This window comes from Trachurus trachurus, assembly GCF_905171665.1.
Source record: "Trachurus trachurus genome assembly, chromosome: 13".
In the NCBI taxonomy this organism is placed as follows: domain Eukaryota; kingdom Metazoa; phylum Chordata; class Actinopteri; order Carangiformes; family Carangidae; genus Trachurus; species Trachurus trachurus.
This window is the reverse complement of record NC_139892.1, coordinates 22,120,342-22,137,062: the sequence shown is the minus strand read 5'-3', so window position 1 is coordinate 22,137,062 and position 16,721 is coordinate 22,120,342. Positions and strand designations below refer to the sequence as shown.

The 16,721-nt window shown below is 40.9% G+C and overlaps 2 protein-coding genes across 2 annotated transcripts; both read right to left on the bottom strand.

Annotated features, from left to right (window-relative positions):
* Positions 1-3,237: 3,237 nt before the first annotated feature.
* Positions 3,238-4,167, bottom strand: LOC310996269 (olfactory receptor 6N1-like; the record flags this gene model as incomplete). Its single annotated transcript, XM_083985647.1, has 1 exon — positions 3,238-4,167. One exon carries the CDS (start codon positions 4,165-4,167, stop codon positions 3,238-3,240), a length of 930 nt encoding a protein of 309 aa, XP_083841773.1.
* Positions 4,168-14,723: 10,556 nt separating this feature from the next.
* On the bottom strand, positions 14,724-15,647 carry LOC310996267 (olfactory receptor 11A1-like; the record flags this gene model as incomplete). Its single annotated transcript, XM_083985645.1, has 1 exon — positions 14,724-15,647. One exon carries the CDS (start codon positions 15,645-15,647, stop codon positions 14,724-14,726), a length of 924 nt encoding a protein of 307 aa, XP_083841771.1.
* Positions 15,648-16,721: the final 1,074 nt, after the last annotated feature.

The following is a 16,721-nucleotide window of genomic DNA, read 5'->3' as shown; positions in this document are numbered from 1 at the left end:
CAACTGGACTTAGTTTTGTCTTTGAAGACGTTTCCACCCTTATCCAAGTGGCTTCATCAATAGTTATATTGATAATATATAGTTAATATTGTTAGTACATCTAGTATATCACTTAGGTTGATAACTGCACCTGTACTATTGCCCTTCACTTGTACTTTGTGGCACTTTAAGTCATTTTTGTTCACCATGCAGGTTACAATTCACACAACTTATTTGATTCGTAGTATTATAACATTTAGTTTAGCGTTATACTATATTTTTCATTTGTTTATTTAGGTTCCATCAAACCATTTTAAGAGGCTGTAAAATCTGGCACAAACACACTCTCATTGCTCCTCGTATAAAAAAAAGAAGCTTACTCACTCCCATCCGGTCTTGGAGGAGTTCCTCCGGCCGTTGAAGAGGGCTTCATTTGCGGCTCTCCAAGTAATGAGAGCCGCGGTCTCGTCAGTTGTCCATTGATTGAAGTCAAAACAATACAAAATCAACCAAAATACAGGTCGTTAAACATTTGGTTAGGCTAAGTATACCGGTAATCTCTTGAACTAACGTTAGTTCACATTTATATTTACTTAGATATTAATTTAACGGAATGGCAGCTGTACGAATATTAATTTAAAATACTCTTACAGTTGTGGGTTGCCGTCTCGTCCGCCATTGTGTTCTCGTTTTCTGTAACAGAGGGAAAACAATACGGGTCTGTGAGCAGTAGACCAGCCGCTTAGAGAGCAAGCTACCCCCGCATACGCTGCCTGGCTGCCGCCCCCGTTCATGGAGCTTCTCAACTCCGAAAATAGTCGAGCAAAAGTTTGATTTGCCATAAATCTTCTTGCTCATGCTGATATTTGAAATCTAAACAGTTGATTTATCACATCAAAATTAATTTTATTGATGAAATAGCATACGAAAACTGTAAAAGAAAGACCGCTTACCACTTCGCTGTTGTCGTCTTCCCGCTGCTGGCTTGACTGCCGAAAGGCATGCTGGGATATCTGAGCTGACAAGTTTGCACAAGTCAGCTACCGATGCATCCTCGGTAAAATGGGCGTGGCGAGAACACTTCCGGGAATTTTGACCGTTCTCGGCGAAATGCGAACTTGTGTATTGGGACAGTACACAATACACAAGAACACAAGAACGGACAAGAACGTATATTGAGAAAGGGCCATACCGTATAAGCAAACAATTCAATTGTTCAATTGAATTAGTGACATAGGCCTTAATAAACTCTCCCATGATATTCTAATGCAGGGGTTCCCAAACTTTTCCATTAAGGCCCCCCGAATAGCATTAGCTTCTGGCTGTAGTCTGTAGTCTAGATATTTATTTATAACATATATTTCAGAATAGATGTGCAAACATGTAGTTTAGACATTTGTTTAAGTACATACATTTGGGGCGGTGTTTAGCTCAGTTGGTAAATTATCCGCCCCATGTATTGAGGCTATAGTCCTCACTGCGGCCCGGTTCGAATCCCGTGTCGAGCGGCCCTATCCTGCATGTCAGCCCCCCCCGCCCCCCGCCTCCCATTTCCTGTCTCTCTCTCTCAACTGTCCTGTCCATTAAAGGCGAAAAAGCCCCCCTCCAAAAAAATATATATATATATATATTTTTTTTTTTTTTTTAAAGTACAAACATTTAATCTCTATTGTACAAACATGTAGTGTATACATCGGAAATAATAGGAGTGATAGGTACAGTGCAATAATTAACTACTGCATCCATCTTGACAGCTCTCCTTTACTCTGTTGATTTGTATAATCCCAACAGTCCAGTGATTTTCAGCCTTCTGTGTTTACATTTGTCTGTTCTGATGATACAAGTCAGCGGTCCTGAAATGTGTGTTTCTCTTCTATAAGACACATTCTAAGTCACTGAGGCGACGTCTTTTCACATACGTGCTTCCTTCACCTTTCAAACGGGGCCGAGCTCTGTGGGAAACACCTGCCTGACAGCAACGTAGGGAACCGTGCATGTCCGTGGAGCTGTGCGCCCGTGTCCCCCTGAGCCCTGATCCCTGATCTAGACTAAGTTTGATAGTAAGCTATTATTGATTTAAAGCCTCAGTAGTACTGGGGCTAAGCTGTGCCATCCATCCAGTGTTCAGATTCTAGATTGCAGCGCTCACTGGCTCACCCCTCCCGTCGGCAAAGTGACGGTGGCCGCCGCGGACAAACACGTTCGCAAACTAACTGATAACAATATCTTTGACCAATTATTATCTTTTCTTTTCTTTTTTTTTTTAAGAAACTTTAGCAGCTGCAACTTATTTACAATTTCCAGGGTGACCTTTTTGTAGACTGTTCCTGCCAGGCCAGGAATACTGTCTTTTTAGGTGAAAGAATTTTCTTGGTTTTGTTTTTTCCAGTGAGAAAAACTTTTAGGGCACAAAAGCCATATGCAAGTGCCAAAGGATCAGTGAATTACTAATCCAATAATAATTGATGCCTAAATTACTAAGACAGTAATACAAATGACATAAACATCCTACACTGCTTATTTTATATAAATTAAAAAGACGTTATTTTAAGATGCAGTTAATGTCATTTTCATGACAGTGACCGGTTGACTAGAATTTGTCAAGCTATGACCCAGTTTCCACTGCTCCAAGGTCAGTCATTGTATTGCAGCATCATACACATGTTCAAATGTGTCGGGAAACTGAACTTGAGCATTAGGCAATAAGAGGCAGTAGAAAGTAAATGGGAAAATTGTACTGGTCCCTGTCTCTCACTCACCTCAACAGAAAAAATGAGAGGGCTTTCAAGGCGACCTAGAGTTTTTGGGAGTAGGCCACAGTGGCCTTTTTGCCCCTTTTTTTTTCCACGAGGCATCACATCCATCCCCCATTGAATGAGAAAATATTACATTCAGATTTTCTGTACACTAAAAAATTACCTATTAAAGGCCTTGTTGAGGTAGAGTAAAGTAGCATTCCATGTGATTGTACGTATATAACTTAAATGTATTTACAGTATATATTACATAAATACTTACAATGGTAAATTTAATATCCATTTCATTTACAATACATGTCTTAGTCTGACACAAAATGGGTTCACAGTATTTCTTTTCCAAAACTGAATTAGTATAGAGAATATTTTGAAGAAACAAATAGTTCTGTTCATTTACTATTTTACCATTTCATCAAAATCGACTGTTCTGCTTTAGAATACTTAAGGCCAATCATCATTATTGATTAAATAACAGCCTATAGAATAAATAAATAGGTTAAAATCATACATTAGACATCAGATTTTTACCTATGACACGGATTTTGGACAGATTCAGTCCATACATTACAGGGTTGAAAAGCGGCTGACATGTCAGCCAGTATAACGATAAGAAAATACGCAGCATATTGGGGAAACTCTTCATATTGAACCTGCTCTGTATTAATTCAAAGCTAGCCCCTGCAGAAAAGTTCAATAGAGAAGCAAGGTGAGGTGTGCAGGTACTGACAGCTTTCTGTCTGGTCTGTTTAGAGCCAGAAAAACAAACATGAAGAATCTTCATGTAAGTGAACAATATAAAAATGAAGGCACCAGAGATTGTACCAAAAGAGGCAATCAACCCATAAATGTTTGTAACATGAGCATATGAGCATGCAAGCTTAACAACAGAGTGGCTATCACAGTAAACTTTGTAAATGGTGTTTCCACACAGCTGTGAATGGGAATTCAAATATATTATGAGAATACATGCAAGCAAGGGATATAACCATGTACCAGCAATTAGTGTGGCAATTTTGTTAGATGTCATACGTGTGTTATATTGTAGAGGATGACAGATAGCAAGATATCTGTCATAAGACATGATGGCTAAATTCAAATATTCTACAGCTCCATATGTGTGTACACAATAAATCTGCAAGACGCAAAATGAAGCAGACACAGTGTGAATGTCAGAGAGGATCTGAACCAGAAGCGATGGAAATAACGCTGTAGTACCATACAGTTCATTTACAAACAGGCTGCACAGAAATAGGTACATGGGCTCATGTAAACTCCTGTTCATGCAGATAACCACAATCAGCAAAATGTTTACACTGACAATAACAATGTATAAAAACAGGACAATCATGAAATATAAGTATTTCCAATTACCAGTGTCAAAATAGGCAGCAAGTGTGAAGTGTGAAACCTGGGAAGAGTTCATCATGATCATCTGTTTAGTCCACAAGCTTGTTGGAAAATTGCATCTACAGATTTGATCAAATTAAACAACTTTAAATAGCAATTCTTCACTTCTTTGAGCCCACTGCATTAACATACACACAGTACAGAATCATTTCTGTATGAGCAACAGAAGTGATCTCCTTATTTAGAGCCTGTGTAACATTTAGGTAAAAAATGACAGAAAACTGTTAACGAAAAATAACATTAGTATGATCTTGGAGTTTTTTTATGATCCTTAAATAGATTTTATTTGAAAAAATGTAACTATACAGATTTGTCTGGCACAGTTTTCAATTTAAAGATATCACACTAACAAAATTGTTATTATTGAAACAGTTCTAAAATATCCTCAAGTTGACCTTTTTTTGTCAGTCACAACAATGGTTTGTGACATTATAAGTTATCCATCTGATATCCTGCTCTAGTCTTGCTGCCAGTTCCTGCTAACTGGGACTTAAACTCTACTTTGACTTCTCTTAAACTTAGAAAGAAGACACCCACAGCAGCAGTGTGACCTCATTATGAATGGTACTCAACTAATGCCAGCAACATAGAATACTTTGTGGGCCTGTTGTTTGTCGGTTCAGGAACACCCCAATGGCTGCCACTAGTCTTACAACAAAGCTTCCTTCAAGTTTACCATTAGACTTCCGTAGCACAGAGATGCAGAGTTCCTAAAAAAAAATGCCCGAGGGAGCATTCACATTGAGCGTCTTAAGACCAGGGTCAACCACCAGTCCGACATAAGCCTCTAAGGGCCGGATTTACTAAGATCCCAGATAGCGGGCGCTAAATTGTTTGCACCGGCTAAAATATTGCGTGTTTGGTTAGTGCATGCAAAACAGCTGATCTACTAAGAGTAACCCGCTAAATGACAACACGTGCAAACCTCAGTATTCAAATTAGGGTTTTGCGTGTGGTAATCGTTTCCGCCATGGAGAGTGTGGACAGAGAGCTGGACGGACAAAGGGACAGAATGACATTTGATCCGATGCATACAATGACAGCATGTGTGTTCATCTCTCTCGCGCTCTGTTTAGATAAATAAACACAAATAGCTACAGGGCCCAACTCGTCATATAGTGACGAACAGGCAGCAGCTGCAGCGACAATCACACACCTATAATATGTGTGTGTGTGCTGCCCATGACCCAGTGGAGAATAGAGAGCTCAGGTGGGACACACGGATCTAAACGCTCTGACCACTAACCAGAGGGATCAAAGACGGGTGAAGGCAGCGGTGACGTCTCTCAGTCCGGGACCGGGGCTGAGAGACAGAGCTGAGCAGCCAGGTACTGGAGAGGAGAGGAGAGGAGCGCACTGCAGGACAGACGTGTGCCGTGCGTAACGGCGCGTAAAATACTTTTAGCACGGCTGAAAAACTGTTAGAGAATTACCCAGACGTGAGGAAATGCAGAGATGTAAGATCATGGGGCTCTAGTAGGCATCAAATCAATAAACGCATACGTTTTCACAAAGTTGTATCAGTTAGTACATGGTTTTCAGACGTGGTAAATAAAGACGCAAAAACAGCCACCGCAATCTCTTCCTGGTTTGATAAATCACATTGCGTGTGCTAAATAAATCAATTTGCATCTACTCCTCCCAGTATTTTGCGCATTCTGGCAGAAACGCCCATTTTTACATATTCATCAAGGCAAACACGCTAAATGGATCGCATGTGCTATTTTGCCCGTTTGAGAGACGCAATCCTCGGTGCGCCCGTTAGTAGATCAGGGGCCGTATTCACAAAGCATTTTATCTTACCGCTAGGAGTGCTCCTAACTCGCACTAAAAGTTTTTACGTAGGAGTTTTTTCTTAAAAGCTATTCACAAAGCCGCTGAGACCTACTCTTACTAAGGATAAATCACAAAGAGCAAACTAAGAGTGACGCCCTGGTGACGCCCCGTTGCTATGGATTACGTCAATTCTCGTGCACGAATTCGAGGCGCTCAACACGGCGATTGGTTGTTGAGTGCCGGCGGCGCCCCCCCCCCCCCTCCTCCTCCTCGCCGCCGCCCGCTCCGCTCCACTTTTTTTTTTTTTTTTTTCCCGTCAGGTCCGACGGGGCTTTTTAGATTGCTTCGAGTCCAAACCACTCTCTCTGCTGCCAAGTTGGGCTCTGAACTTTCTGTCTTTCTCTCTGCCATCATCTTTCTGCTACAGTTTTTGTCGCATCTCACTTTCACTTTCAGCAGTGAGTGAATCTGTGCAAATGCAATGAGGATCAGTGCGCACACTCGCAAAGCAGCCGCTGGTTTTTTTTCTTCCCACATTTGAATATTAATTTTCACATTCGTTGACAGCCCTAATATTATATGGTGATCATAATAATGATGAGAAAAGAAAATGCATTACCCACATTTGTGGCCTATAGCAGGATTCGAACCCAGACTGACAACAAGTTTAGTTTACTGGAGGAGCTGCCCTATCACGTGAGTAATTACTACCAACAGATGTATGTGTCTAGCGCACCCAGCAACTTTTTAAAAATATTTTTGGCTCACATCAGCATTACTGCATCGCAGCAGTCGCAGTCACCTCGGTCCGACCGTTGTGACGCCTATATTGGACAGTCCGTCACCGTCACTCAGGGCTTGAAATTAGCGGTCGCCACTCGCCATTTGCGACCCAGATTCCTCTGTGGCGAGACAGATTTTTAGCTGTCTCGCCACTTGGCGAGCTAGAAAAAAAGAGACTCCCAATCTGTTTCCAGGGTTTCCCCCAGTGTATTATAAGCTTATAGTCACCTGACAACGTCACAACTTAGTCGCGCATAACGGGACACGTCACGGACATCATGCTTATCAGACCGCTGCTGCTTCACAGCTGACCGAGAGGAACGCACCGAGCCCAGTTAACGTGAGCCGAGCCGCGGCTCCAAGAGGCTCAGCTGCTGTAGCACAGCTGGTAGCTGGTAGCTGGTAGCACGCCGGAGTCGGTGGTCGGACTATCCGACGGACGGGGGGTGGGGGGGGTGGTATTTGAACACTGTACAATCAGCGCGATATAGCGCATTTACGAGCGGCAAAGTGCCAACTGTCCATGCGCCCGTGTCTGTGTGTGTATGTGTGCGCGCGCGCGCGTGTGTGTGTGCGTGCGTGCGAGAGAGACGGCAGGTGGACTGACAGGCAGAGATGAGAGTTGGTGAAGCGCTGTTTAAAAATTATTATTATAGACCCTTTCAGAGAGTATAAACAAAGACAGGTGTGGCTCATTAGAAAACGCTCTGGTACACTAAATGGAATGGAGCCTTAATTAGTATCCTTGGTAACACCTGTAGCCTATTTGTTTATACTCTCTGAAACGGTCTATACTGTTCTTCTTTGAGTGGGGTGGGATTGTGGGAGGGATAAAAAAAACTGGGGGAAAAACGGAAGAATGGAAGTCTTCTCTGTCACGTTGTACTGTCATGTTGCTACCTGTGAAATTGCTTCCATTAAAGAAAAAAAAAAACCTTTCTGTGAGAGCCTGTGGCAGGCCGCCACACATAAACTACTGTTATTCCAGAAAAGTTGAAAGGTCATCGTCTACAGAGCACAATTGATTGAGAAGAACAGGATGACTGTTATATGGTACAACTATGACTGCTATATAACTAGTGACGTCGAAATACAATAGTGAAGCAACTTGTTGGTTTTGGCTAGTAAAAAATCTGTCTGGCGAGTAACTTTTTTGACCTACTAGCCACTTGGCTAGTAGGTCAAAAAGTTAATTTCAAACCCTGCCGTCACTACTCCCGTTTTATAGCGAAAATGTTGTAGATGACAAAAAAAAAAAAAAAAAAACACCGACAAAAAGGCACTTTGGGCATCAAAGGGCAAAGGGGCAGTTGCTCCAGCACCCCCCTCTGCAGCAATTCGCAGTCCTCCATACATTTGCCTGGCTGCAGCCACTTCCGAATCTTTGTGAATAGGTCTTACTGAGTTAGGAGTCCTCACGAGGACTTTTAAGCTCTCCCAGACTTAGGAGCTACTTTTAGGCCTAAAATACTTTGTGAATTACTCTTATTTTAAAAAACTAGGAGTCCTAAATTTAAGACTGACACGCCCACTTTTTTAAGGAGTTGCTCCTAAATTCAGCCCTTAGGAGCTACTTTTAACCTTAAGATTCTTTGTGAATACGGCCCCAGGTTCCACATGTGTTTGCGCGTGCAATCACGTTTGCACACGTTTTAATACACGCAAACCTTTAGTAAATCTGGCCCTCTTTGTCTAAATGGCAACACTTAATTTTCTGGTTACATGCTGCCATTCCGACATGCTGCCACTCCGACATACCGCCATTCCGACATTCTACTATTCAGACATGTCACCATTCAGACATACCACCATTCCGACATGCAAACGTCCTGCCATTCCGACAGTTTCGTCCCGCCATTCCGACAAGGCTTTAATTTCCATAAGGAAATGTGCGTTACTCCGAGCGGTGGTTAGGGTGTGTGTATTTGTTTCCGTTTTTAATTTTTTTTTTTTATGTTTTAAGTAGGGCTGTCAAACGATTATTTTTTTTAATCGCGATTAATCACATTTTTTCCATAGTTAACTCGCGATTAATCTCTATATTAAAAATATAAAGCAATTCTTATCAAAGTGTCTTGGTTAGAATCAATAAACACAAAGATAAAATGTATTTTGGTAACACTTTACAATAAGGTACACAAAATTAGAGTAGTTAATGAGTAACTAATGAAGAACTAATGAGGAACTAATGAGTAGTTAGTGAGGAATTGAGGTACACAAAATTACAGTAGTTACTGAGGAACTAAGCTACACAAAATTACAGTAGTTACTGAGGAACTACTGATTAATTAACTATTAGTTAATGGTCAGTTCTTCAGGAACCCCTGATCAAATTTCAGAGGAGTAGTTACTGAGGAACTAATGAGTAGTTAGTTAGGGAACTGAGATACACAAAATTAGAGTAGTTACTGAGGAACTAATGATTAACTAACTATTAGTTAATGGTCAGTTCTTCAGGAACCCCTGATAAAATTTCAGAGGAGTAGTTAATGAGGAACTATTAATTATCAGTTCTTCATTAACTCATGATCAAATTTCATAGAAAGTTCATCACAACTTGATGATTAGTGAACTAGTTACTTCATCAGTACAGAATCATTACTCAATAACATGTCCAGTAGTTAACCTTTATGACCTAAAGTGACACATAATGAGTGGTTTTTCATTTCTTCATCTTCATCTTTACATTAGTAGTTCCTTAAAAAAAACACAGACAGAAGGATTCTTGAGAAGATTTTATTCATTAATTTCAGACCACATACACATCAATATGACCATCCATGTTGCCTTCGAAATAAATATGATAGTTTGTCACATGTTTGGTAGGCTAAATTAATGTATCATGGGGCTGTGTAGTACTGTATACTGATCACACCGTGGTTCACAGTAAAGTTGTTTGAGGTGCACAAAATTTAGAGTATATTTACTATGAAACAAATTTGGAATGAATGAGGAACTCACTATTAGTTAATGGCGAGTTCTTCAGTAACTCCTAATCAAATTACTGAGGAACTAACTATTAGCCTACTTAATCATTAGTTACCCTTTTTGTGTACCTTAAGGTAAAGTGAGGCATCAAAATGAGTAGGTAATGAGTACTGAATCATTACTTAATCATTAGTTACCCTTTTTGTGTACCTTATAGTAAAGTGAGAAATAAAAATGAGTAGGTAATGAGTACTGAATCATTAGTTACCCTTTTTGCGTACCTTATAGTAAAGTGAGACATCAAAATGAGTAGGTAATGAGTACTGAATCATTACTTAATCATTAGTTACCCTTTTTGTGTACCTTATAGTAAAGTGAGACATCAAAATGACTAGGTAATGAGTACTGAATCATTACTGAATCATTAGTTACTCTTTTTGTGCACCTTATAGTAAAGTGAGACATCAATATGAGTAGGCAATAAGTACTGAATCATTACCTAGTCATTAGTTACTATTTTTGTGTAAGGTACACAAACATTACAGTAGTTACTGATGAACTAATGAAGAACCAAAATAATCATTTGCCTCCATGTGCACCAAAATAACTTTTGTCTTCACAGGCACCAAAATAAGATTTTACCTGCACAGATACACCAAAATAGAGGCTGAGAGGTCCAAGACACGTAAAACACCGACCTGTTTACAGTAGTTAATCTTTTAGTTAATTTTCGTTTCTTTTGGATTTTTGTGAGTATTTTGGAGCCGTTTTGGTCCATGTTTGTAACCCTTTTTCCTCCCTGAATTATATTTTCTAAAGTGCAACAAGTTGGTTCGGAGTGTGTGATTGAAAGCACGGCCTGCTTCCCGTTCAAGGCCTATCTCCTCCTTCGTTGGTTTACGAGGTTGTGGAGTCCCTCTGCTAAAAATCTGAGGCTTTGAAATCGTCTGCCGTTTGAATTATCTGACCAATCTGTGTGCTTTAATGAGGTGCACTGGACAAACGGGGGGGGGGGGGGGGGGGGGGGCTTTTAAAAGATTTGTCGGAATGGCAACACGTTTAAAAAAGAAAAAAATACCGCCATTCCGACCTTAGGAGACGAAAATTGTCGGAATGATGGGATGTTTATTAAAGGGTAAAGTGTTGCCATTTCGACAATTACGGCCTAATGTCGGAGTGGCGGCATGTCGCAATGGCGGTTGCCCCCCTAATTTTCTATCAAATGTCCCATCATTCCGACAATTCTTGCCTCCTATGGTCGGAATGACGGTATTTTATCTGCCTTTTCGACAATTCCTTTAATAGCGTATTTTTTCCCCAAAAGCACTGGTTACGCTTAGGCAATGATGAAGGAGTTGGTTAAGTTCAGTAAAAAGACCAGGTAGAGGCTAGACAGGCCAGATATAGAGAGAGTCCAGATAAGTAGGAGGGGGTCACCTGTTGAGTAACGCACATTTCCTTATATTGAACGCCTTGTCGGAATGGTGGGACGGTGGCATGTCGGAATAGCAGTACGTCGGAATAGTGGTATGTCGGAATGACAGCATGTAACCAAATAAATCAGACGTTAAGCTACTCAAAAGTTACACAGTAGCCTACTTTAGAGTTCATTTTAAGATTCTTTTATTTGTTTTTAAATCTTTAAATGGACTGGACCCTTCTTACCTCTCTGAGCTTCTTCACCCCTACGCTCCTGCTCGGTGCCTCCGGTCAGCTCATCTGGGGAGCGTGCCTATGTTCCCACAGCCCTATGTTCCCACTGGACTCTCTCTACCTATCTGGACTCTATCTATCTGGCCTGTCTGGCCTCTACCTGGTCTTTTTACTAAATTTAACCAACTCCTTTCTTCATTGCCTAAACCCAGCCAATGGTGGGACCAAAGGGCTGTGGGAACATAGGGCCTAATTTTCAGTGACAACAAAAGTTAGAAATGTGGGAACACAGGGCTGTGGGAACATAGGAATGACCCCCTGATGTGCTGCTCCTGGAGGTACTAAGGTCCAAACGGAAGCTCAGAGGGGACAGAGCCTTTTCAGTTTCCGCTCCAAAACTGTGGAACGAGCTTCCCCTCCACATTAGGCAGGCCTCCTCATTGTACATTTTTAAAACTCGTCTTAAAACCCATTTTTATTCCTTGGCTTTCAACTCAGCATGAGACTCTACCTCTGTTTTAGTGTTTTATGGTCTGTTTTATTTATTGTTTTTATTGGTTTTATTTTAATTGTTTTATTTAAATTGTAAATTGTTTTATTACTTTTAAATTGTTTTAAAAGCAATAAACTATTTTATATTTATTTTTCTGCTAATTGTTTTATTTTCATATGTTGCATTATGTACAGCACTTTGTTTCAGCTGTGGTTGTTTTAAAGGGCTTTATAAATAAAGTTGAGTTGAGTTGAGTAGTTTTTTCACTAAATACCTTTTTACTCTTACTCAAATAATTATTTGGATGAGTACTTTTTACTTCTACGTAAGTAATATTGTTCTAAAGAAACAATACCCTTACTTGACTACAATTTTTGGCTACCCCTAGGAATAAACCCACTCCTCCTTAATTTCTGCACAGAACTTGTGCTCACTGTATGTCAACTCAACCAGAGTTTGGCATCTTTAGATTTGAGATTATGACTTCAGATTTTGATAGTAAATAATTTTAAAGAACTTCGGAAAGTCGGTTCCCTGGAAAAGCTCTGGAGTAATTGTGATAGTTACCTACATGACTTGTGACTTGCGAGTGAGAACAGAGGCTCTCTGCCTTCACCTGGCGTCTCACAGCTGAACCTTGCAACTTAAGTGTAGTACCAGCTGGTCGCCGCCCCCGGTGTCCCAGCTCTCATCTCTGCTGCACCGCGACACAAACACGCTCTGTACTGTAAGCCTTTGTTTTTGACAGTTAAGACTACACAAATATACACGTCGTAACATCGTATGTGTTATATAACGTTATCCACTGCTCCGTATTGATTTTTCGCCGGCTTCGTTGTAAACAAATGCACATGGCCAGACGGCCGGAGAGTTGGGATTTCTCATCTCGAGCGACGGGAGTGACTTGAGTGAAAAAACACTCCGTCGCTCAGTTGCTGTCGCTCTGAGCCCCAGCGGTTTTTCGCCTGGGCGATTAAACGCTCAATCGCTCGTTTGCATTGACTTAACATGTAAACTCGTCGCTCGTTCGAAAAACAAAAGGTCCGGTGTGAACGCAGCTTTAGAATGAATGCGTCTTAATGGTATATTCTGGCAAGTTTAACTTATGGACTAACACACCATGACACCGAGTAAGACACCCCTTCGAGAGATCAAGTTTGCCGACTGCTACTGTACCTTCTCTATTTGTAGCAACTTCAGCAATACACTGCTTTCTCCACTAACCCTAACCCCCATCAATCATAGCCACAAATAATGCTCAGAACAGCACCAAACTTCAGCAACTGTACAAACAGGGTCCCAGCCCATAATACGAGGCATCAGATCAAACACCTGCTAGCTTTCTTATTGAAAAGAGACGAAGACACAACTCGCTCACTCTCCTCCAGCCATTTGCTACTAGTGCAGAAGCCCTGACGAGTAGATTACCTAGTGCAGTAGTTAAGGAGTCTAGTGATGTCCAAAAATCTCTCGAGGAGGAGTCTTACTCGGTGTCATGGTGTGTTAGACTTATGCCGGAATGTCCCTTTAAATTGCAACTCTGATGGCCTTGTTGAGGTTGATGTAAATTAGCATGTTGTAAAATGTAATGTTTGTGTATACTGTATGTTACAGCACTAAAACAGTTCTAGAAATAAACACTAATGATGGTAATTTAAAGGGCCCATATTATGCAAAATCCACTTTCTACAGGTTTTGTAGTGGTCCTATGTGTTCCTGTGGCCTTTCTATGACGCCTGGAGGTGAAAAAAGTCTGTTCACTCCCTTAATTGATTTCTACACTTTTTTGAGATCGTGTCTCCAAACAGGCGAATTGGAAGTGCTGGCAGACTTGACGTCAGGATGCGCTGAACTCAGGTGACTCCACCTCCCGGTACTTCCTTATACTCCCCCTGGGCCAGTCTGGAAAAACGTGAGCTCCGCCCGCTGACACTTTTCCGGAACAGCGAACCTCTCTCTCCCCGTCCGCCGTCCGTCATTTGACATGAAGCGGTCGACCTACGGGAGGAGCGGTCCGTACCGCGGCGGCCAGATGATCATTTTGAATCATTGACTGAAAAACCGCCGCCTGTCATTAAAAATGAAATCACGGATCAGAGAATATTGGGATGATACCGCTTCTCATCAGCGCAGCGGTCCTCATCACGGAATGAGAGACAACTGAACGAGGAAGTCTCCTCTCCCGGCACAAAACCACGTCAATATTCTCCGGTAACTTCTCATCAGTCCATACAACAGTGCACAGTTTGTGCTGCGCTCCTCAGTTACATTACACGTTTTTTTATTTGACAGTTTCACACAGAACTTTCTGGTAGGAGTCTCTCCATGTTTCTCCTTCTGCCACAGTAAAAAGAAAAAAGAAAAAAAAGGAACATTTAAATTTTTTCAGACAAGATGCCAGTCTCAGATTTTTTTTTTTTTTTTCGGAAATCAATGCCCGACCCCTGTCCCAATGTCAACACTGGCACATGTACCTGTAGTGAAAACCACACCCTCTGCCCGTGACAGCTGTGGAGTGGACGTGGTTTGCACATCTTATTTGCATTTCAAGGTGCAGACACAGAAATGGCTCGTTCTCAGGAGAGCTCTGGAGAGCCACTTTTAGATTACTGAGATGTAGAGCTGCAGATTGATTTGGAGACAATACACTAGGAATACAATATGGTTGGACAACTTAGAACCATGTGAAATAGTTGAAAAACAGCATAATATGGGACCTTTAATTTCTAATTTCATAAAAATTACATTCCGCTCATTTTTAGTATGTCACAACATCTAAAACTGTGAAGCTGTCCCTTTAGTATAGTGGGTGAGATACTGCATGTCAATTACAGAAGCAAACAGGTTGAAACGTTGATTTAATTTATTTGTCCCATTATAACAAAATGTACAGTTCTGCTTTAAAATACTTAAAGGTTTGAAGGTTTCAAGCCAACAGCAACCTTATATCACACGCCTACATTCGACATTAGATTTTTACCTATGACACGAATTTTGGACAGATTCAGTCCATACATTATAGGGTTGAAAAGCGGCTGACAAGTGAGAAAGTATAATGATAAGAAAATACGCAACATATTGGGGACACTCTTCATATTAAACCTGCTCTGCATTAATTCAAAGCTAGCCCCTGCAGAAAAGTTCAATAGAGAAGCAAGGTGAGGTGTGCAGGTACTGACAGCTTTCTGTCTGGTCTGTTTAGAGCCAGAAAAACAAACATGAAGAATCTTCATGTAAGTGAACATGATGAAAATTAAGGCACCAAAGAGTGTACCAAAAGATACAATTAGCCCATATATGTTAGCTACATGAGCATCTGAGCATGCAAGCTTAACAACAGAGTGGCCATCACAGTAAACTTTGTAAATGGTGTTTTCACACAGCTGTAAAGAGGATATCAAATATATGGCAATACATACAAGCAAAGGATTCAACCATGTCACACCAATTAGTGTGGCAACTTTGTTAGATGTCATACGTGTGTTATATTGTAGAGGATGACAGATAGCAAGATATCTGTCATAGGACATGATGGCTAAGTTTAAATATTCAACTGCTCCATAAGAATGGACACAAAAAATCTGCAAGAAGCAAAATGAAGCAGACACAGTGTGAATGTCAGAGAGGATCTGAACCAGCAGGGATGGAAACAACCCTGTACTACCGAACAGTTCATTTACAAACAGGCTACACAGAAACAGGTACATGGGCTCATGTAAACTTCTGTTCATGCAGATAACCACAATCAGCAAAACATTTACACTGACAATAAAAATGTATAAGAACAGCACAATCATGAAATACAAGTATTTCAACTTACCAGTGTCAAAATAGGCAGCAAGTGCTAAGTGTGAAATCTGGGAAGTGTTCATCCTGATTATATTTTCATCATCAACTTTTAATAACAAATTTTGACTTCTTTGAACCCACTGCATTCACATACATGCAGTACAGAATCATTTATGTACGAGCAACAAGGTGATTCCCTTATTTAGAGTGTAATATTTAGGTAAAAAATGACAAAACTGTTCATGAAATCTAACATAGGTATGATATTGCAGCAGTCCTACTGGGACTCCCTCCTAACCTAGAGTTTATTATGATCCTTCAATAGATTCTTATAATTCTACTGTGCACACAAAACAATGATTGTTTTGTTATACATTTGAAAAAATGTACCTAGACAGCTTTGTCACAGTTTTCAATTTAAAGATAAAGCACACACAAACCATAAGTAACTCAGTAGTTCTAAAAACATTTTTTTTTTAAATAGTATTATTGAAACAGTTCTAAAATAGTCACAACCATGGTTGGTTACATTACGTGAATTTAAGCATCCATCTGATATCCTGCTCTAGTCTTGCTGCCAGTCCCTCCTAACTGAAACTTAAGCTCTACTTGGACTTCTCTTAAGGTCTTGCCCTGATGAAAAAAAGCAGCATAGCACTATCTGCTTAAATACTTAAAGGGATACTTCACCCAAATCAATAATTCACCAATTTTCTACTCGCCTTCATGACGGGTTTGGAGAACATTCGGAGTTACCAAAACGCTTTTGGAATTCCGGGGGGGGGGGGGGTCCGGCTACCAACGGAGCCGGTGGCGGTGGATTGTGCTCACTTTTGAATCGTCCAAAACACACACTATGAAACATCCAAATACCTCCATACTGCTCGTTCGTACTGACCTAAGGCCCTGTTTACATGACAACACTCACGGATAAAAATGGAAATATTTCATCAGATGTGCCTTTCGTTTAGACGGCGACGGCGTTTTGGGGGCTTGAAAACGCAAATAAGTGAAACCACCCTCCAGAGTGGAAATCTTAAAAATGCTCTGCCGTTGCGTCTCCGTGTAAGGGGTGAAAACGCAAAAAGTCTGCTCTGATTGCTATGACCTGTGGAGGGCACGGAGGGCAGCATTACAATCGCCGGCGTACAGCCTGC